At 33.8% G+C, this 22427-nt stretch overlaps 2 protein-coding genes across 9 annotated transcripts in view; one reads left to right on the top strand and one right to left on the bottom strand.

The window, feature by feature from the left end:
- The first annotated feature begins 1716 nt into the window (after positions 1–1716).
- LOC125652159 (uncharacterized) lies at positions 1717–15873 on the top strand. Of its 2 annotated transcripts, none has more exons than XM_048881155.2 (7): positions 1717–1821; positions 1901–2302; positions 5631–5813; positions 5997–6116; positions 11358–11459; positions 11637–11730; positions 15546–15873. In XM_048881155.2, exons 1-7 carry the CDS (start codon positions 1767–1769, stop codon positions 15724–15726), a joined length of 1137 nt encoding a protein of 378 aa, XP_048737112.2. In that variant the 5' UTR covers positions 1717–1766; the 3' UTR covers positions 15727–15873. The 2 variants fall into 2 exon arrangements, with proteins under 2 accessions (XP_048737112.2, XP_056008682.1); XM_056152707.1 differs by having other exon boundaries at positions 1760–1821; positions 5703–5813.
- Positions 15874–16642: 769 nt separating this feature from the next.
- LOC125652092 (uncharacterized) overlaps positions 16643–22427 on the bottom strand; it is a 41942-nt gene continuing 36157 nt past the window's right edge. For all 7 annotated transcript variants that reach the window (XM_056152681.1, XM_056152669.1, XM_048881067.2 and 4 more), the window contains one exon: positions 16643–21076. In XM_056152681.1, coding sequence (XP_056008656.1) covers positions 20906–21076 — 171 coding nt within the window. In that variant the 3' untranslated portion in view covers positions 16643–20905. The remainder of the gene's footprint in view (positions 21077–22427) is intronic.

The raw sequence follows: 22427 nt of genomic DNA, 5'->3' as shown, positions 1-22427 counted from the left end.
ATCAAATCGACGTATGAATGAAAGTGAATATAGGTAATACAGACGTCGTCGATATATCTAAATGTCGAGTTGAAGTCCACAACAAGGTTTGTTTTTAATCTTCTCCTGTAGAAGCTTTTGAATATATTCGGCCTCATAAGAATGTCTTACACAGTACGTATGAAGTATCTCCTTCACAGCAGTTGATATTTGTAAAGATAGGGACTTGGTAGAACATTTACTGGATCCTGCGATATATCTCTGTAGCGATCTTTGTGGAGTATGGAATTATAGTTATGGTAACTCAAATGCATTCGTCTCATTGACTAGGATATTAAATGTGTTTAAAACTGAAACGTGGTTTTGGAGAATTTCGTTTGAAAGCCCAAGTAGTCTGAAGTTGATATGTTTGAAGACATATAACATGTGATAGAAACAGTAGAAAAGTTAGAAGGTCTTCTACAGAAGAAGGACGAGAGAGCAAATAGAAACTCACACTACAGTCTACTCTGGATAATTTAAAATTTAGGGTACCAACCTGAATTATTCACTATCTCCAAGTTCAAAATAACAGATGTTGAACTGTAGAAATAATTTTACCGGGGATTTATTTTTACTTTAGTATAACAGATAAAGTTTAATATAAGCGACTTCTAAATATGTGGAGTAGGTTGTATTTGTCTATTTCCTGACAATAAGGAAATTTGTTTGAACGATACTTAATCTGAAATAGAGGAAAATCATACCTAGAAAATGATCTAGCACATGATAACCACCGCGGTGGTCGAGAGGTAGAGCGTTCGCCCCGCATGCGGGAGGTAGTGGTTCGTGTTCTGTCCGCGACAGACCTAATTAGTTAAAGCAGGTAGTTCCATCGCCAAACGCTCGACATTAGCTTGATTAGGTGTGAATGTCAAGGGTCCTCGGAAATGAACTTAACAGATGTGTTGCACACTAAAGAGCCCTCAGTGCTCAATGGCCGTAAGCGCCGAGCATAGACCTAAATCTGAAGCCCGTCATCGGTCTTGGTGACTCTCCATATGAGTGAAAAATTAAAGAGAGGGACGTTAAACCAGATACAATCAATCAGTCAACCGAGCACATATTCTTTATTTATGTTTCCTCATGCAGCACAAACTCACCCCAGCTCCGTTTATGCTGAGTTTAGATCAATAACATCACTGTAGATATGAAATATGTCATTTATTCAAATGACTCAAATAAGGAAAAATATATACATAATATAATAAGGGGATCAGACCAAAAACTATTCACACAATACATAATGACATATCAATATGCTGATCCCCTAACTTTACGGAAGAACAATATATGCAAAAATTATAAAATTGATTAGGTCTACAGCAAAAAGATGGCACATCAAAAATACATCAGAGGAAGTTCCGACTTGGTAGCAATTTCAATAAAGTATATTGGTACATGTATGATATTGGCATCACTATCAAACCAACGTGGTTTTTCGTAGTAACCAGCTCACCTGTTTAATAGAACGTAAAAGAGCTCTAAATGACGGAAATGTTTTTATCTAATCATCCTTTTCAATCGACATTCCTGTTTTTGCTTCAATAGTAAGAGTGCTTAGATAAAGAATCTTGATTCAACGCAATCGTCATCTTTAATTTGCTAAAAAAAAAAATCCTTGATTCAAAATGATAGAAGAGTTTATTCACTTGTATTCAATAGTTTAGCTAAATAGGGAAGTAAGTTTTCAAATATCTGGAGAAGAGGGACTTCCTCTGTTTGTTAAATTCACAGCAATTATAGCTATGGTTTTTACGAAAAACTATCTTATTTTTTCATTTGTTATATTATTTTTAGAAGGTAGGTTACAATTCTTGATTACCTGAAAGTTATGGAATACTGGAATGTTTTAAACTTAAATTTCTACACTGACATACAGGTTTTGATGCTTCAACCAAGACTAAACATACTTCATGCCGGAGAATGTTGGATCATATTTTGGAGGAGACAGAAATGGAGTGCCACGACAATGACGTCATCTACGTTGAAAGACAGTTGATCACATCAGAAAACGTTAAAGACCTTCGTGTTGTCGAAAAGCCGTGCAATGGCACATCGAGATCTGAAATCTGCACCCAGTCTTTGCCTCTGAGCGGCTTAGACAGCCATGACAGTGATAGAAGTCAATTTATCGTAGGGGTAACATGTAACCTGAAGAAGCGGTGTGTCTTGGATAAGACAGCACTAAACAAATCATTTGATGCCTTTCATGGAACTTGTCAAGAAACAAACTTGACAAGGGAATTTATAGCTACCAGCTTCACTTATAGATGTGTGCCAAGTAAGTTTTTGTTTGTTCGTTTCTCTGTTTGCTTGTTCTACGTCCCGTCGAGAGTTTTTCACTCATATTGAGATGTCACCAGCTGTAGGTGAAGTACTACAAATCTAGCCAAGTAAATCCAAAAAAAAAAAAAAAAAAAAAAAAAAATCTTCAGGGGAAATTTTTCTACTTCAAATAATTCAACTAGAAACATAAACCCTTTTTTTTTTTAATTTAATTTAATTTTTTATCTTTTTAATTATTATTATTATTTATCTATTTTGGTTCTCTCTTCAATGGGATGAATAATTGTTTCCTTAATAGGATAATGAGCCATCGTCATAATGGCGGTAATTCCGGTGAAACTCCATTGTCTTCTGGTGAAAATTTATTTTACCCGTGTAGCAAATAGCATCGTAAACAGGAATATCTCAAAAGACAAAAAAATGAGGAGTTCTAGAGAATGCAATTGGAAATTGTGATATGGGGTCATTGAATATATTTTATGAATCTATGAGGAATAGGTAAAAAAAAAAATCACCGGGTGTGTCACTCCACCTTAAGCCAATTAATGAGCATTTGTGGAGAAAAGGCCACAAAGTGCGCGGATAAAAAGCAAAATTGCGATGGTTTGTCGATTTTGTGTAGGGCGAGATATGAATTAAGAGACCAATAAGGTTCATCCCCTTGGTCTGTTGTTGACCGGGAATTTGTAAATCAGAGCTCATTTACTTTGAAAGTGCAGTTGAAAGTGAGGAACCCTTGATTGTTTACAGGAATCTGTTTCTCACCATATTATATAATTAATCATCATATAATTACTCACCTTATCATATAATTACTCACCTTGTATAATTACTCACCTTATTATATAATTACTCATCTTATCATATAATTACTCATCTTGTTGTATAATTACTCACCTTATTATATAAATAATCACCTTATCATATAATTACTCACCTTATCATATAATTACTCATCTTGTTGTATAATTACTCACCTTATTATATAATTAATCACCTTACCATATAATTACTCACCTTATCATATGATTACTCACTTTATTATATAGTTACTTACCTTATCATATCATTACTCACCTTATCATATAGTCACTCATCTTATCATACCATTACTAACCTTATCATATGATTACTCACGTTATTATATAGTCACTCATCTTATCATATAGTTACTCATCTTATTATATAATTACTTACCTTATTATATAATTACTCACTTTATTATATAATTACTCACTTTATCATATAGTCACTCACCTTATCATATAATTACTCACCTTATCCTATAGTTACTCATCTTATCATATAGTTACTCATCTTATTATATAATTACTCACCTTATCATATAATTACTCGCTTTATTATATAGTTACTCACCTTATCAAGTGATTACTCACCTTATCATATAGTCACTCATCTTATCATATATTTACTCATCTTATCATATAGTTACTCATCTTATTATATAATTACTCACCTTATTATATAATTACTCACTTTATTATATAATTACTCACTTTATTATATAATTACTAACTTTATCATATAGTCACTCACCTTGTGATATAGTTACTCACCTTATCATATAATTACTCACCTTATCATAAAATTACCAACTTATTATATAATTACTCATCTTATATATAATTACTCACCTTATCATATGATTACTCACCTTATCATATAGTCACTCATCTTATCATATAGTTACTCATCTTATTATATAATTACTCACCTTATTATATAATTACTCACTTTATTATATAATTACTCACTTTATTATATAATTACCCACTTTATCATATAGTCACTCACCTTGTTATATAGTTACTCACCTTATCATATAATTACTCACCTTATCATAAAATTACCAACTTATTATATAATTACTCACCTTATCATATAATTACTCGCTTTATTATATAGTTACTCACCTTATCAAGTGATTACTCACCTTATCATATAGTCACTCATCTTATCATATATTTACTCATCTTATCATATAGTTACTCATCTTATTATATAATTACTCACCTTATTATATAATTACTCACTTTATTATATAATTACTCACTTTATTATATAATTACTAACTTTATCATATAGTCACTCACCTTGTGATATAGTTACTCACCTTATCATATAATTACTCACCTTATCATAAAATTACCAACTTATTATATAATTACTCATCTTATATATAATTACTCACCTTATCATATGATTACTCACCTTATCATATAGTCACTCATCTTATCATATAGTTACTCATCTTATTATATAATTACTCACCTTATTATATAATTACTCACTTTATTATATAATTACTCACTTTATTATATAATTACCCACTTTATCATATAGTCACTCACCTTGTTATATAGTTACTCACCTTATCATATAATTACTCACCTTATCATAAAATTACCAACTTATTATATAATTACTCATCTTATATATAATTACTCACCTTATCATATAATTACTCACCTTATTATATATTTATTAATCTTAATTTATTGTATAATTAATCCAGTAAAACTGTTTGACTTTAAAAGTTTGATGAAAAAGCAAAGCGACATTGAGAATCGAAAAACAGATACATCAGACCTAGTATCCATGAATTTTCTGGAAATATGTCATCAGTTTTGTTTGACACATATATAGAATATGATTGAAGGGAGTGGGGTCCAAACGTCAGGTGTACATCCTTCGGACGTGGTCTGGAGTAAACATCGTTTAAATTCAACGTCTGATTCCATGCTATCTTCTCCTTGCTCATAATGACACAACTTTAAGTAATTGGCAATATGATCAGCATGGGTAGTTAGTTATAATTGGTTCCAATGAATTTTATGATTTCACGGCATTGTAAATATTTCTAGTAGTCTACACTTTACGGAGGGGGGGGGGGATAGAATTATGACAAAAATTAAACCACATACCGATGCACTGTATTTTTCATATACGCCTTAAGGAGTAATCCTACACTAGAGAAATTTGATGTGGATTAAAAGTGAAGGATATGAACAACAATATCGGGAAAGTGAAAACTTTCAAATTTACTTTATTTATTGAAAAAAAAATGCAGTTTTACTTTGGTAGAAAGTAATCTAAAAATGAATTTAAAACCCTGCTAGACTTGAACCCGCGGCCTACAGTTCTGCAATCGACAAGCTAACCCATCGAGCTACTCAGACAATTCTATTTAAAAGGAATAGACAAATGTTGTTGATATTTATACTTTCATTCATGTTTTAAAAGGAAGTCAGCCATTATGACGATGTAGTATACCGCCTTAAACCAGATAACCTTCGTTTCAGGGGAGAAATTCATCCACCTGGGGAAAAATGAAAGTACATTGATCATCACAGATGTTCACCTTATTACAGAAGATCTCGGTGGAAACTTTTCCTGTGAGATAAATGGAACAGTACGTCGCCTATCCTTGCTGGAGTTGTCACTAACACGTTTGGTTATTTATAGGGATGATGAAACTATATACAGTGAGTTCTCATTATACGGTTTTAATTGTCAACATGTTTTCTTTTAAATATTATTGATACATTCTTGAATTTGGTCTTTATTTACTGATGTTTCCATTACAAAATATATTATTTCTACCAGGAACATACCGAGAGTTTCCTCCCCTGTTATAGGAGCAGTCAATAAAATTTATTACCTTTCAGACAATACCAGGGACGTGTATGGTGTAGATATCACCCTGCGTAACAGTTCTAGCAATAACAAATGGTACAACTTAGACATCTCAACGGAGAGGATTGGAAGAACTTGGATTCATCTTAAAGGTAATTTATAATCTATGGCTGATATAGACCAATCCGAACACACGAGTTATCTTTCCTTGATCCTGGGCGTACTAGTCCGAGTAGTATATTCGAGAAGCATCATAATCAACAGCGCAGAATGCCGCAAAGATATTGCTGTATTTGCGTCAATCACGCTAGCAAATATGTTCACGGTAAAAAAAAAAACCAATCCACAGATTTCCTTCAAATATGTGAAAATAACCAGATCGGTAAAGTTGGCTACTAGTAACCAGCTACTAGTAACTGGCTACTTAAAAGGAGAAAAGTTGGCTACTAGTAGCCAGCTACTTGAACCAGGAAAAGTTAGCTACTAGTAGCCAGTTATTAGTAGCCAGCTACTAAGAGTAAGAAAACGTAGCTACTCGTAGCCAGCTACTACAAAATATAAAAGTTATAATTACTGATATCCATTGGGTCAAATGCTGTCTGACGTGTTTCATACCGATTGTTAAGCCGTTCTTGGCACACTGATTTTGACTGCGGATAACTCCGTTTACCTGATCAGGATATGGGGCTCACGGCGGGTGTGACCGGTCAACAGGGGATGCTTATTCCTCCTAGGCACCTGATCCCACCTCTGGTGTGTCCAGGGGTCCGTGTTTGCCCAACTATCTATTTTGTATTGCTTGTAGGAGTTATGAGATTGATCACTGTTCTTTATCTTCACCTTGCATCCAGCTACCAGATAACGGTTAATGAGTTTGAAAATTATTATCTGTCAGATTTATTTCTAAAGAGGACGAGGAGTCGTATGAAATTTCATGCTCAATTATGCCCAATTACATAACTTTACAATGCAAAATACGAATAAACTGTTTCAACTAAGTGTTTACTTTAAAATGATACGGATTCAATTCAGACCTTCATTCATTTGATATACCGTCCATTTAACCTTGATTTGGTAGCTGGGTATCAGTAATTATAACTTTTATATTTTGCAGTAGCTGGTTACGAGTAGCTAAGTTTTTTACTTTTAGTAGCTGGCTACTAGTAACTGGCAACTAGTAGCTAACTTTTCCTGGTTCAAGTAGCTGGCTACTAGTAGCCAACTTTTCTCTTTTTAAGTAGCCAGTTACTAGTAGCTGGTTACTAGTAGCCAACTTTACCGATCTAAAATAACCATCTTTGCATATTAAAGGGAAAGGCAACCCAAAAGATTTTTACATGATAAATGATAAGATCAATCATATGATAAAGATTTGTCATACAATTCTGTTGATATATGGCCTAGATAAGCTTCAGTACTAGTTTGAAAACGTCAAAAATTGAAATTCCCGCGATCTATAAAGGCTGCCATGATGTTTAACTCTTTTGTATTTAAGACCACAAAAATCAATAATTTTGACGTCACACCGTCTGTTCCGGTTTTGATGAGATTCTAAGATCATCAACAGGTGCTTGTGTTCAGGACTCCCCCCCCCCCCCCCCCCCCCCCCGAATAAGCTACATGAGTTGATTTAATTATTTTTTTCTTGAAAATATTTCTTATGCATGTCAACAACGTCTTGCATACCCATAAAGTCCAACATAATTCAAAATAAGCCCTTTTAAAAAAAAAAATACTCTCACTGGTTATTATAACAGAACTTATAATAACCAGTGAGGGTATTGTTTTTAAAAGGGCTTATTTTGAATTACATGGGGGGGGGGGGGGTGTCCTGAACCCAAGCACCTGTAAGATCATCAAAGATGTGCATGTGGGAGATCTTACGAATAAATAAGTTGATACCTTCCTGGCAAGCAGTTAATTACACTAATGCGAAGGGGAAATGTGGAACAAGGTTGTAGTTTTCTCGAAATTCCCGACTCAACCAAGTCGATCATTTGAAAAGAAAAGACTACGTAAACTATGGATCCATCATTTGCGTAATGACAAGTTGAGGATCAAGACATTTGTATGAAGAACGTTTACCGTCTGCCTTGTCTGCGACTCGATTGAACGTCTTCTTTTCTCAATTTCTTCTTGCGAAAGAACGGGCTTAAATCTATACGGCTCCCTGTTCGTGACTTGTCATGTTTACAGTGCTGCTGATGAAATAAACCGGAATAGACGGTGTGACGTCATAAATTAAACTTCAATGGCCACTCTCTTAATAATAATAATAATAATAATAATAATAGTCTTTATTTATCCAGGATAACACAAATTAGCATATAACTAGTTTTCATTGTGGTCCTGCATTAAAACATATACACAAACATAAATTAGTATCTAAACATGAATACGATATAAAAGGAAAAGGGGGGAAAATATAGCATAAGACACTTAGCGGCGGGTAATTTAAAATACATGATAGATTAATATTGATTTAATTGTTAAGCAAGGATTTTTGTTGTTAAAGACTGTCAATTACGATATCAGTAAGTAATACTTTATTCATAAAAACAATGATGTGGTTAGGGTTGCCTTTCCCTTTAAAATAACAAGACATTCAAATATCGCGCAGTATGATTGTGTTACTGCCCGGAAGTTGTCATCATATGCACACTAAATATTAGAATACAAAGAGAGATACCTCACGTTTTCGAACAGGCCTATATATGGTGTCTTTATTTATTATCGTAAAGCTTTTGACTCTGCAAAAATTATTACGTACATCTATTGATGGCAGGATACTGATTGTTATTGACAGAACGTGTAAAAGAACACCTAGTCGGTTCTATTTGTTAAGGTATTTTCAGTTCAATTATTGGAGTTAGACTGGGTGAAAATCTATCACCCTTCTTATTTTCTATAATTCTCAATGATATGGTTGATTTTATGCCGCATTCATATCGTGATCTCATTGATATTTGTAATATTGCACAGATTCAGAAATTGAAGTATATTTTAAGTTATATCTATTGTTATATGCTAACGACACTATAATGAGAGGCGACGATAACGAACAGTGATCAATCCCATAACACGAAATAGATAGTTGGGCAAACACAAACCCCCGGACACACCAGGGGTGGGACCAGGTGCCCAGTCACATCCGCCGTGAGTCCCACATCTTGATCAGGTAAACGGAGTCATCCGTAGTCAAAATCAGTGTGCCAAGAATGGTCTAACAACCGGCATGAAACACGTCAGGCAGCATTTGACCCAATGATAGGTTGTATTTTATATTAGCTGAACCTGCAGAAGAACTACAATTTTCTTTAAATGCAATGTTCTTGTATTGTCCGACTTGGAATTTAAAGGTCAATGTTGAGAAAACCAAAGTTGTCATTTTTTTGGTAAGAATCGTCATGTAGACAATATCAGATTCAGTTTTAATGGTGATGAATTTTAATATTTAGGTACTAAATTTTCTATAAAGGGTTGTTTGAAATCTTTAAAAAGCATACTTGTACAACAAGCAAGGAAAGCCACGTTCTATGTATTACACAAATCTAGAAAATTATGCTTACCTATAGATATATTATTACAATTGTATAGATATATTATAACAATTGTTTGATTCAATGATTGCTCCAATCTAGATGTATGGAGCAGAAGTGTGGGGTTGTGAAGATAATAATATCATTGAAAGATTACATCTTGAATTTTGTAAATATATACTGAAAGTTAGAAAATGTACACCGACATATATGCTTCATGGTGAACTTGGTAGAATACCTATGTCTATTCCTATTAGTGTAAGAATTATTGGCTTTTAACGCATTATAAATGGTAAACATGAACATGTCTCCTTTTCTTTGTACAGCGTTTTATATATTTAGATAAGGGAAATGTGTATCACTCAAAGTGGTTAAACTGTATAAAAGATATCTTAATTAGGACTGATGATATCCAGATTTGGAATGATCAACATGTGAATGTTGATTTTAATTTAACCTATCTTTGTGTGACTATTTTGTTGAATCCTGGAAAGATCAAGTATACAACTCGTCTAAATGTTCTAATTATAGGATGTGTCTAAATGTTCTAATTATAGGATGTGTCTAGATGTTCTAATTATAGGATGTGTCTAAATGTTTTAATTATAGGATGTGTCTAAATGTTCTAATTATAAGATGTGTCTAAATGTTTTAATTATAGGATGTGTCTAGATGTTCTAATTATAGGATGTGTCTAAATGTTCTAATTATAGGATGTGTCTAAATGTTCTAATTATAGGATGTGTCTAGATGTTCTAATTATAGGATGTGTCTAAATGTTTTAATTATAGGATGTGTCTAAATGTTCTAATTATAGGATGTGTCTAGATGTTCTAATTATAGGATGTGTCTAAATGTTTTAATTATAGGATGTGTCTAAATGTTCTAATTATAGGATGTGTCTAAATGTTTTAATTATAGGATGTGTCTAGATGTTTTAATTATAGGATGTGTCTAAATGTTCTAATTATAGGATGTGTCTAAATGTTCTAATTATAGGATGTGTCTAAATGTTCTAATTATAGGATGTGTCTAAATGTTTTAATTATAGGATGTGTCTAGATGTTCTAATTATAGGATGTGTCTAAATGTTTTAATTATAGGATGTGTCTAAATGTTCTAATTATAGGATGTGTCTAAATGTTTTAATTATAGGATGTGTCTAGATGTTTTAATTATAGGATGTGTCTAAATGTTCTAATTATAGGATGTGTCTAAATGTTCTAATTATAGGATGTGTCTAAATGTTCTAATTATAGGATGTGTCTAAATGTTCTAATCATAGGATGTGTAAGAACATTTGGTTATAAAAATTATTGATTACACTACCACAAGATTTACTGTTTAACTTTTGTCGCTTTAGATGTAGTAGCCATAAATTTCTAATTGAAACTGGCAGGTTTTTAAGTATTGATAGGTCTAAACGATCATGTACTCTTTGTAACAAACAAGAATTAGATGATGAATTCCACTATCTGTTCAACTGTACTTATTCTATTCCAGAAAGGTGTAGATTTTACCAAAACACTGGATTGATTGTCCAAATACTATTAGCTATAGTGAATTAATGAATTGTGAAGACAAATTTACTATGATTTGATAGGTCCTGCCTTTATTAAGATGTACTGTCCATATCTATACGATATTGCCTTTCTGTTGTGTTCATTCATTGTGTTCAGTATTGTTTATTATTGCATGTACTTGCTCCATGTGGATCCTCTTGGTGAAGTAAAGGAGTTTCAAAAGTTTCTATACCATACCTTGTAAATATTCTGACACAGAATTCACGAAAATGTAATGAAATGTTAGTAATGAATAAGTTTACTTGAATCTCGTACTGTTTTTACTTTCCAGGAAATTTTCAAATTAGTTGCAAATCAACATTTTTAGCTGCGTACACGGGTACGACTGTGGACGCGTTGACGAATTTTCCTACAGACACCAGACACCCGCAAGGTTCGCTGGTTTGTTTACTAGCAAAGAACGGTAGCATGTAATCTAAGCAAATGAGCTAACGTTTTCAAGATTGACAAAACGGTGTTTCCTATGGAACCAGTTACATTTTTTTAAGTATGAAAGACAGTAAATTAATATTTCACGAATTAATTTCCTGTCCTATTGAAAATCCAACAGGTTCGACATCAAAGACCAGCCTGCTACTTCTGTTGATTATCGGCCTTGTCATGACCTTGGTGTTGATGGTTGGACTCTATACCTTACACAGAAGGTAATCGTTGTCTCGTTTCACTTTTCTTTTTTATCCCCTCCAACAAACCGTTTTGGAGAGATACATCATATCGTTCGTTTGTTTGGTGGTTATGATACCTTGTATAGAGATCTTGGTTCTTATTGGTTTTCAAGGTTACAGGTGACAGGTCAAGGTTAAAAATGAAATGTAACATCGCTGGAAGCGAAATTTTAAGTATCTTGGAACAAAGATTTATGCTACATTTTCTGTCCCAAATTTTATCCGATTTGGAGGAATTGTACCTTGTGCACTGAACTATATTCCTCCTTAGTTTTCAATGATTTGGGTAAAGATCAAGGTAACTGAAACAAATATTACGAAATTGTTTGAGTATACAATTGAATTTTCATTTCTTGTCAGTTTTTATCAAATATACAAGGATGAAAAAAGTTGCGACGATCTGTATTCCTATTATTTTTTTAACGAATTGTAAATGGGCAAGGTCAGTAAAAATTTCCATTTAAAACTATTTTGTATTCGGATTCAAATGGGTACCTATAAAATGCGAAACGGAAACGAAATTAAATCTACCGAAACGAAACAGATTATAAAACCGAACACTTTTGATCATAGTAATTAAAAATGGCAATCTCAGACCCCATTGAAAGATACCACATGCATGTATAAATGAAATTCGCCTCCCTTTCGGGTTGACTGATACAAAGTTTTAAACATCAGAAGTTGGAAGGGGGATGAGTAAGCACAAAGTACATATCCGAAGTGAATTAAATTATACCACGTGCAATTAGTTTTGGATTCAGAAATTTCAGAACGGAGGTTTACAGTCTCACAGGTCGGAGTTCTGGGGAAACACACTAAACGGGGGAAGGGGAGGGGGTCGCCGGAGTTGGATCCGCCTTTGGGCAAAAATGTATGTGTATTTGTATGGTATATTGCTACATAAACATGGGAAGTTGACGATGGAGAAGTTGAAATCATCCCGTGTGTCATAAAGTTGAGTTGTTAGTTTGCCGTTAATATCTACTTTCAATAAAATATCTAAGTATGAAGCAGAAGTGAACGACTCTGTGGTGTCTTTCATTTCGAGTTCACTGGGATATATTGAATCAATATATGAATGAAAATTATTCTTGTTGATAGATAATACATCGTCGATATATATAAATGTCGAATTGAAGGCCATAACATAAGATTTTTTCTTCTCACGTAGAAGCTTTTGAATAAATTCTGCTTCATGGGAATATAAAAACAGGTCAGCTAACAAAGGAACACAATTCGTGCCATGGGGATTCCAACAGATAATATTACATGTACATGAAATATTTTCCGTTTTCCGTTCCATTTTCAATTCCCCGTTTTAGCAACACCCCAAATACATTGATATATCTTTAGACTTACTATATCCATAATATATATCTTACCGAATTGTATTCATATATTATGGTACTATATAATTTTTCCATTATTGAAAATACTTGCACCTCAGCAGTTAGAGGTAAAATAAGAGGTTAAACGTCTTTCTGCTTTCAACTTTCTCTGACACTAGCTTCTTCAAACAATGTTTGATGCCTAAACCGATTGATTGATTGTATCTTGCTTAACGTCTCTCTCGAGAATTTTTCACTCATATGGAGACGTCACCAAAACCGGTGAAGGGCTTCAAATTTAGGCCTATGCTCGGCGCTCATAACCACTGTGAGGGTTCTTTAGCGTGTCACACCTACTGTGACACGGGACATCCGTTTTTAAACTAACCGATGGACCACTTAAAAATGTATCAGTCAACCCGAAAGACCACATCAACAGGGAAGAGAATTTCATTTATATTTGGTAACTTTCACAAGGACCTGAGACACCATTAATTTTTTTTTTATTATCATGATATACAATTATTTCGTTTCGGTAGGTTTCGTTTCGTTTTGGCAGATTTCGTTTCGTTTCACATTTTACAGGTACCCGGTTTCAAATACTCTTGCAAGGATACAATCTTACACAAAGTAATTAGTTCAAGTATTGGTTTTTAATAAATATTACGTTTATTTTCGCTATAAGATGCCCCTAGATTATATATTGATCGATTGATTGATTGATGTTTTCCGCCACAATCAACAATTTTTCAGTTATCTGGTGGCGCCCAGTTTTTATTGGTGAAAGAGAGAACCCAGATACAATGTACCTGGGAAGAGACCACCGACCTTCCGAAAGTAAACTGGGAAACTTTCTCACTTACCGGCGCGAGCGGGATTCGAACCCGCGCCAACAGGGGTGAGAAGCCGTGTGATTTTGAGCGCAATGCTCTAACCACTTAGCCACGGAGGCCCACCTAGATTATATAAGAATACAGTCTTTGAGCCATTGAAGAAGGAGGGGCTTCTGAAATTCGGAGTCAAATTTGACTTATCAAAATATATCTACCACACTCTATGCAATATGGTGTAATTTATGAGAAAATCGATCTCATACCCGGTGATACTGCGTTTTCTCCGCTTCAGAGCCGAGCCCTCATCTTCAGAGCCAAGCCCTTATGATCCACAGTGACGACTCCGAGAGTGTGACGTTGTATACGGTGGCTTCGTTAGTGTAAAAAGAGAATAAAATAACGAGAATTGCCCGACGTGTTTTATGTGATACGTGTACGTACATAGGCTTATATTCAAGGAGTGCCAAATTAACATAAACTCAAATAATTGAAGATATCTTCAACTATTTGAAGATATCATCAATTCATTTGATGCGCGCAACAATTTAATAAAAGATCTCTTCAAATAATTAATGATATCTTCAATTCTGAATTATTGCGCGCATTAATTGAATTGATGATAGCATTGATTCTTCAGCTGAATTGATGCGCGATTTAATTGAATTAATGATCTCTTCAAATGAATTAATGATATCAACAATTGAATTGATGCGCGCTACAATTCAATTCAAGAGAGCAATAACTGATATAATGTGCGCATTAAATCAATTGATGAGAGCAAGAATTGAATTGATGCGCGCATTAATTCATTTGATGAGAGCAATAATTGATTTAATGCGCACATTAATTCAATTATTGATCTCTTCAATTGAATTAATGATATCTTTAATTCATTTGAAGAGAGCAATAATTCTTTTAGAGAGAGTAACTATATAATTAAAGATATCTTCAATTCAACATATCCACATTTGAATTAATGATCTCTTTAATTGAATTGTTGCTCTCTGTAAAAGAATTGATGCGCGCATTAATTAATTCCGTATACAAAAGCATTGTAAATAATTAAAGATATCTTAAAATGAATTAAAGAGATCATCAAATTATTTATACCGAGCTATAAATTAATTATTGCGAGCAATATTTCTACGAAATCGATGCTCTCATCTACTGAATTGAAGAGAACAATAATTAAATTAATGCACGCATCAAATCTATTATTGCTCTCATTAATTCAATTGATGCTCTCATCAATTGAATTGAAGAGAGCAATAATTGAATTAATGAGCGCATTAATTCATTTGATGAGAGCAATAATTGATTTAATGCGCGCATTAATTCAATTAAAGAGAGCAATAATTGAATTGATGATATCTTCAAATAATTGAGTTTATGTTAATTTGGCGCTCCATATATATTTCTGTCCATCTTAAAATGAAGTATTAGTAACCCAAGCTTATTTTGCGTCTGAAGATATGAAACCGAACGCCCGTATTATCAGCGTTTGTGAAGCAAAGAACATGACTCCGAACACGCTCGAAAGTTTTTGTTGAATCAACATTATTTGATTTGTCTTTATATATATATGTGTGTGTGTGACTTTACACCAATTCGGCAGTTTTAATCATCATTGCAGGAAAGATCAAAAGAAGCTTGCTGAATTAACTAAACAAACAGACACAGTTTCAATTAACTTCAACCACCACGTGATCGAGACACCTGTCAACAATGAAGAGGAAGCAGGAAGAAATATTTATTCTGAAATCTCTTCAACCAGGAGAGATACTCTGTCGTTCGGAAATGATATACAAATCTAAACTGATGACATATTAAACAACACTAACGGAAACAGAGGACAGACAGAAAATGTGAGTGGAATCTGCAGTGTCCTCCACTAATGATAAAAAAGAAAATGTATTAGTGGATGAATTTTACATTTATAAGTAGTAAATTTTGTATCATTAGTGGTTGCTACATATCTCGCTGAACAAGGCGCTATCGCAGAAATAAGTTTGACCCCCCCCCCCCTCCCAAAAAGAAATTCTGACAGGTACAAACACCGACGTGGGAAGGCAGACAGAATTAAGGTTGTCCAAGTTGTATCTGCCAAGGGTTTTCCACAATTCATTCAAAGTGCTTTTATGACTTGATTCATATGATATCCTTTTCATCATTCACAATAATTGTTCCCTCTTCATATGATTATATAGCTCTGAGTATAGGCTTTCTAGTAATGAGTGACTCAATTCAAATAACATTGTTCTTACTGTTGCCTCATTATTCAATGTGGAAACACATTAAAAAATACTCTGCTGATCAAATGGTAAGGATAAATTTTAACAAATGATTTTTTAAAAATAAGTAATGGATAATAATTGTATCCAAAAACAGTTTAAGACTTGAAAAATCCTAATCACAATCTATATATCGAAATTGCCGAGATTGTCATCTTCTCTGGGGCCAGCTATATATGTGTATATAGGCCTAAATGTGACAAAATGAAACACATTTAAAGAGAAAAACTTTATTTGAACAATGGCCCTGGAAAATGAACTACACTTAATCAAAATTTGTATTGAAAGGGGGGAGGGGGGTAGCGAGTTTTCTCCTCCATCAAAGCTGGAACAATACAGGACATAGATACAGCTGGATAAATAATCTATTTCGAATGGTGTAGATAGAACTTCAAATCATTACAAAGTGTCTATGTACATGTACAATAAATACCCAATATTCATTTTAGGTTAACTTTATTAACCAGTATGGCAACAGATTATAACCAGTTTTTCATGTGAAATATTCAAAACTGATTTCTCACAATCACATTCAAATTCACAATGGCAAAGATAACATTATGGAGCCTGACAATATTTTAGATGACAATTAGGAAATACAATATATAAAACATGTGTGTATACATACAGACTGTGTTAAGTACATGTTTTATGACAATTAAAATACATGGTGATGCATACAAGTATATTGACTAGACCATACTTTCACAAACATCCTATAAATAATAAGGTCCAGAATGAAAGAAAAATAAACATTTCATTCATACAGAAAATGATAGGACAATGTTTTAGTGCAAAGACAATTGTCAATATTAAAATTTGCTGTGCTAAAATACCTCTAATACTGAAATAAGTCATATTCAAGAAGTTTTTAAAGCTCTCAACTCTGAACAAAAATAATACAGTTTGGTAGTAAAATAACAAAAACTTAAATAATTCAACAAGAGGTGCATAGCCCCTAATGGTCACCTGAGTAACATGCAACAACTCTTCAAAGAACAGCTCAATGAAACATTAGTGTACAATTATTTATTTACAAAAAAAATGAAAGTAAATCATCCTTAACTTTTTTCAATATTTAAGAGTGAAGGGTGAAGATAATGAACAGTGATCAATCTCATAACTCCTATAAAGGTGAAGATAACGAACAGTGATCAATCTCATAACTCCTATAAGCAATACAAAATAGATAGTTGGGCAAACAACGGACCCATAAACACACCAGAGGTGGGATCAGGTGCCTAGGAGGAGTAAGCATCCCTTGAACAGTTACACCTGCCGTAAGCTTTATATCCTGATCAGGTAAATGGAGTTATCCGAAGTCAAAATCAATGTGCTAAGAACGGTCTAACAATCGGTATGAAAGACATCAGACAGCATTTGACCCTGTGATAGGTTGTATTGGCAAACTGGATCGTAATAACGACCATAGAATTTCCGAAATGCTGACTTTAATCGAAACTGTTGAAACCCCTGTACCATCAACTTGTTTGTCAGTAGCTTGCCTCGATTTAAAAACTGACCATATGCAGAACAAGCTTGTGGGTATCGAATCAATTGAAAGATATAAACACCATATGCAGGTGATAATGGAATATTGCTACATAGATATGGCAAGTTGACGATGGAGAACCTGAAATTATCCTGCTTGTCTTGCAGTTGAGTTGTCAGTTTGCCATTAATGTCTACTTTCAATAAAATATCTAGGTATGAAGCAGAAGTGGACGACTCACGAATTGTATTTTCATTATTGGACTGCTGCTCCATGAAGCCTCATAAACTACTCCAGGGGTCATGAATTACACAATCTTTACAACCACACATATAGTATTTTGTCACAATGCTCTGAAGAAAAGAGGATGGTTTATAAAATAACTGTATCAGCACTCTTTTACCTATTTGGCTCTGCTCTAGAGCAGGGGAAGGGCAAGGGAATTTACAATTTGGATAGAGAGCTACATGCTCTTCGCATCAAGTATTTATTCACAATACACATTAGTAGAAGAAATGATGACAATTTTAAAAGATTAAATGCATTTTACTATGTACCCATTTGGGCCTCACCTAAAGGGCCTGAACTCATTGCCCAGTAATAGGGAATTTTGCAATTTTGGTAGACAGCCACATGCTTTTTAAGACCATGTACACACTTTTTCTTCACAATACACAGAAGTAATGAAGAAGATATCAATTTTATATTTTAAATGCATTTTCACTATTTATCCATTTGGGCCTCAACCTATCCCTGAACCAGGCCTTATGACTTGTGCAATTTCAGTAGAGGAATCTATGCATTAATAACCATACATAGTTTTTCTTCAAGCTGTGAAGGAGTAAAGAAGATTTTCAAAGAATGCACTTATACAAAACAAGCCACAAATCCCCACCCAATAAAAAGAGATCCAGTGGCTATGAATTTCAATTTTCTGGTTGAGACATTCTTGCTCATCATAACTATACACACAGTTTGTCTACTACATCTCCAGGAAAGAAGCAAATTTTCAAAGATGAATCATTTTTAAGGTTTTAACTCCTGCCCTAGCACCAGATCCTTTTACCCAGAGGCCATGAATTTCACAATCTTTCTTCATTATTACTATGTACATGTATTCAGTTTGATTTTTTGATATCCAGGAATAGAGAAGACTTTTAAATAAATCACAAATTTTCACTATGTGAGTCTTAAAGCCTGACCCTAACACCAGAACACCTGACCTAAGGACCATAAATTTCACAATTTTGTAAGAAGCATGTCATGACTATACACGCTTGATGTCCCTTAGTAAAGAAGCAAATTCTAGAAATTTGATAATTTTTTAAGGTTTTGACCCCACTCCTTAGGCCTAAGATATGCAATGACTATGGAAGTCACAATTTTAGTTTCCTTCACCTCAAAGATGCTACATACCAAATCTGATGAAAAATGGCCATGTACGTTCAGAGAAAAAGTTCATCATTTTCAAATGTAAACACTTGATAGATGACAAAAGACAACTACCAATTGCAATTGGTCATCCAAGTGACCCATGTGACCTAACAAACTGGTAATAACATTGATCTATTTAACTTCAGCATACAATTGTAAAAATACAAACATTTTGACAACCACAAACAAATTTTGTATATCAAAAATAGAATTCAAAAACAAAAATCTTTGTATGAACAATCTCCAGACAAAAAAGGAAATTTCATTACATATTAAAAAAAAACATTCTGGAGTGTGTCAAAAGTTGCATTTCAAGGCCTTTATTTTTGCAAAATATTTTCTTGCGCATATAAATCCACATTTATCAAACAAAAAGCAAGTCTATAGAAAATCTCCAGATGTACAGTACCATCAAAGATCAGCTACAGATAGAGATAGTTTATTGCCAAATAATGGGCCCCTAGGGGCATAGACATTATAAACATTGCGACTTAGTACAATATGTTTGAACAACAACTAAAGGTACCAAGGGATGATGCATAGGGAACATACTGTTATATAGATATAAATATTGTTATTGTATCTATATTCATTTGCAACCACTTTCAATCAAGAAAATACTTTTTTGAGATCAGTTTGACATCTTCAGGTTATCCATTTCTGTATGTCATTCAGTTATAGAAGTGAATTTGACAGAATATTTCTCATTGCAAAGGAATCCTGGTAATTAAATCCGGAATGCTTTCAGTGTACAAAACTTAATAAGGGTTACAATGTCTCTTTAGCAAACAAACACAACACCCTGACAAACCTACCATAAAGAATGACCTGACATGAATGGATCTTTCACCCTTCATGATAGCTGCAGATCTGTAGCTCTCTGAAAATATATTGGGACAGATCAGAGAGCTGCAGATCCACCTTCGATTTACGGCGCACAAAAAAATGTGCACTGTTGAGTTCTTGTACCGTTATGTAGGTAGCCAGTTAATTCGAATCCTAGTTCATTTTCATACTGTTTACATGTGAACTAATATCACCACAAATATAGTTAGTCAAATATTTTTAATAAATCACCCCAGTTCAGTTTAAATAGTAATTAAATAGTAATTATTCAAATAAGTAAACCCACGGCTATATGGCTTTCATTAGTCTGGTCTGGTTCCCATCCCTGCTACACGAGGGTAAGGGACCAAACGATGCTTTTGTAGCATTTTCAACAATCAAATCTTAGAGCTTATTTGAATTTTAGATGAACTATATTTTTTAATTTCTATTAATTATTCGTATTTATGGTAAATGAAGACAGAAAATATAACATGTAATGAATATCAAGAATAAATACCAATAGCAACAGGGTTGGAATTGACTGGCTACCTAACATGGCTCTGTCAACAAATGATATCACTTTCAAAAAGCTGTGAATTTTCGAGTCATATGGAGCTCTAACGAATATTTGAAGGTATGTTTGGATTCAAGTATAGTAGGAAAATATGTTAGGAAATTTTCTTACACTAAATCTATGAGATGGCAATTCAAGAATACAATGATATAAGGCCTCAACCGTGTGCATTTTTTTGTGCACCATAAATCAAAGGTTTTAATAAGGGGTGGATCTGTAGCTCTCTGATTGTCCCAATAATTTTTCAGAGAGCTACAGTTTTGCAACTATCTGCATGTCCAATGGAACTAGATTATGAAATACTACACATAATTATGGCCTTGAAGGCTGAAGCTATGGGCAGACTCAAACAGACAGACAGAAACATATTCAAATCAACAAAACTCCTCCAGTTTGTTGTCAATGGAAGTATCGTCAAAGTTGGCATCCACCTGGTCCAGTAACCAAGGCGACTCCTGGATCACCAGAGAGATGAGCCTGTCCAGATAAAACTTCTGCCTGCTGGCCTCCTTCACAATGTCCTTAAGTGTCATCATAATCTGCTCCTGATAAACAAAGCTCACTTACTTACTGCTTCAAATCACATCTAAAGATTTGCAAAATTCCATTAATAATCCCCAGTTCAGAATTGAATTTCTAGGTTTCAGAGATCTATCGATTAATAAATTTACTGCATGAAATATATATAACAAGCATTCTGAGAGTATTAAATGGCAGTACATAGTCCCCTATCGGTTGCAAAAATCACTGTACCACAACAATATTCAAAGTTCATTATGTAGGTTATGGTAAAAGGGAAAATTGGGGAACCAGGATAGGAATGATTCTTAATTCTTATCTACAGAGATAAGAAACTTGGATGTAAACTAACAATTCATGCTATTTTTCTACGTCCAAAGACCATAACTTAATGGAAATTCAAACTTGATCTGTAACTTGTTATGGCAAAGCAATGTACCAAATATCAAATGAATATCTGCAAGCAGATCCAAAAAAAGTCTGGAAAACTGATTATTCGTGCTATTTTTCTAAGTCCAAGGGCCATAACTAAGTGAAAAATCAACGGACCGAGACAAAGTTCGAACTTGATCTGTAGCTTGTTATGGCAAAGCAATGTACCAAATATCAAATGAATATCTGCAAGCAGAACCAAAAAAAGTCTGGAAAACTGATTATTCGTGCTATTTTTCTAAGTCCAAGGGCCATAACTAACTGAAAAATCAACGGACCGAGACGAAGTTCGAACTTGATCTGTAACTTGTTATGGCAAAGCAACATACCAAATATCAAATGAATATCTTCAAGTAAAACCAAAAAAAGTCTGGAAAACTGATTATTCATGCTATTTTTCTCAAGGGCCATAACTAATTGAAAAATCAACGGACCGAGACAAAGTTTGAACTTGATCTGTAGCTTGTTATGGCAAAGCAATGTACCAAATATCAAATAAATATCTGCAAGCAAAACCAAAAAAAGTCTGGAAAACTGATTATTCGTGCTATTTTTCTAAGTCCAAGGGCCATAACTAGTTGAAAAATCAACGGACCGAGACGAAGTTCGAACTTGATCTGTAACTTGTTATGGCAAAGCAACATACCAAATATCAAATGAATATCTTCAAGCAAAACCAAAAAAAGTCTGGAAAACTGATTATTCATGCTATTTTTCTCAAGGGCCATAACTAAGTGAAACAAGAGGCCCATGGGCCACATCGCTCACCTGAGTCACCTTGGTCGATATCAGAAGACTTTCTATATATATTTGCATGTAAAACCGTAGTCCTTATCATGGCCCCAATCTACCCCTGGAGGCCATAGTTTTCGCAAACTTGAATCTACACTATGTCAGAAATTTTTCTTGTAAATGTGAACTTCTTTGGCCCAATGGTTCACGAGA

This window comes from Ostrea edulis, chromosome 1 (genome assembly GCF_947568905.1).
Source record: "Ostrea edulis chromosome 1, xbOstEdul1.1, whole genome shotgun sequence".
NCBI classification, from domain to species: domain Eukaryota; kingdom Metazoa; phylum Mollusca; class Bivalvia; order Ostreida; family Ostreidae; genus Ostrea; species Ostrea edulis.
Note: the sequence above shows the minus strand (reverse complement) of the source record. Positions and strands in the feature narration are given on the sequence as shown.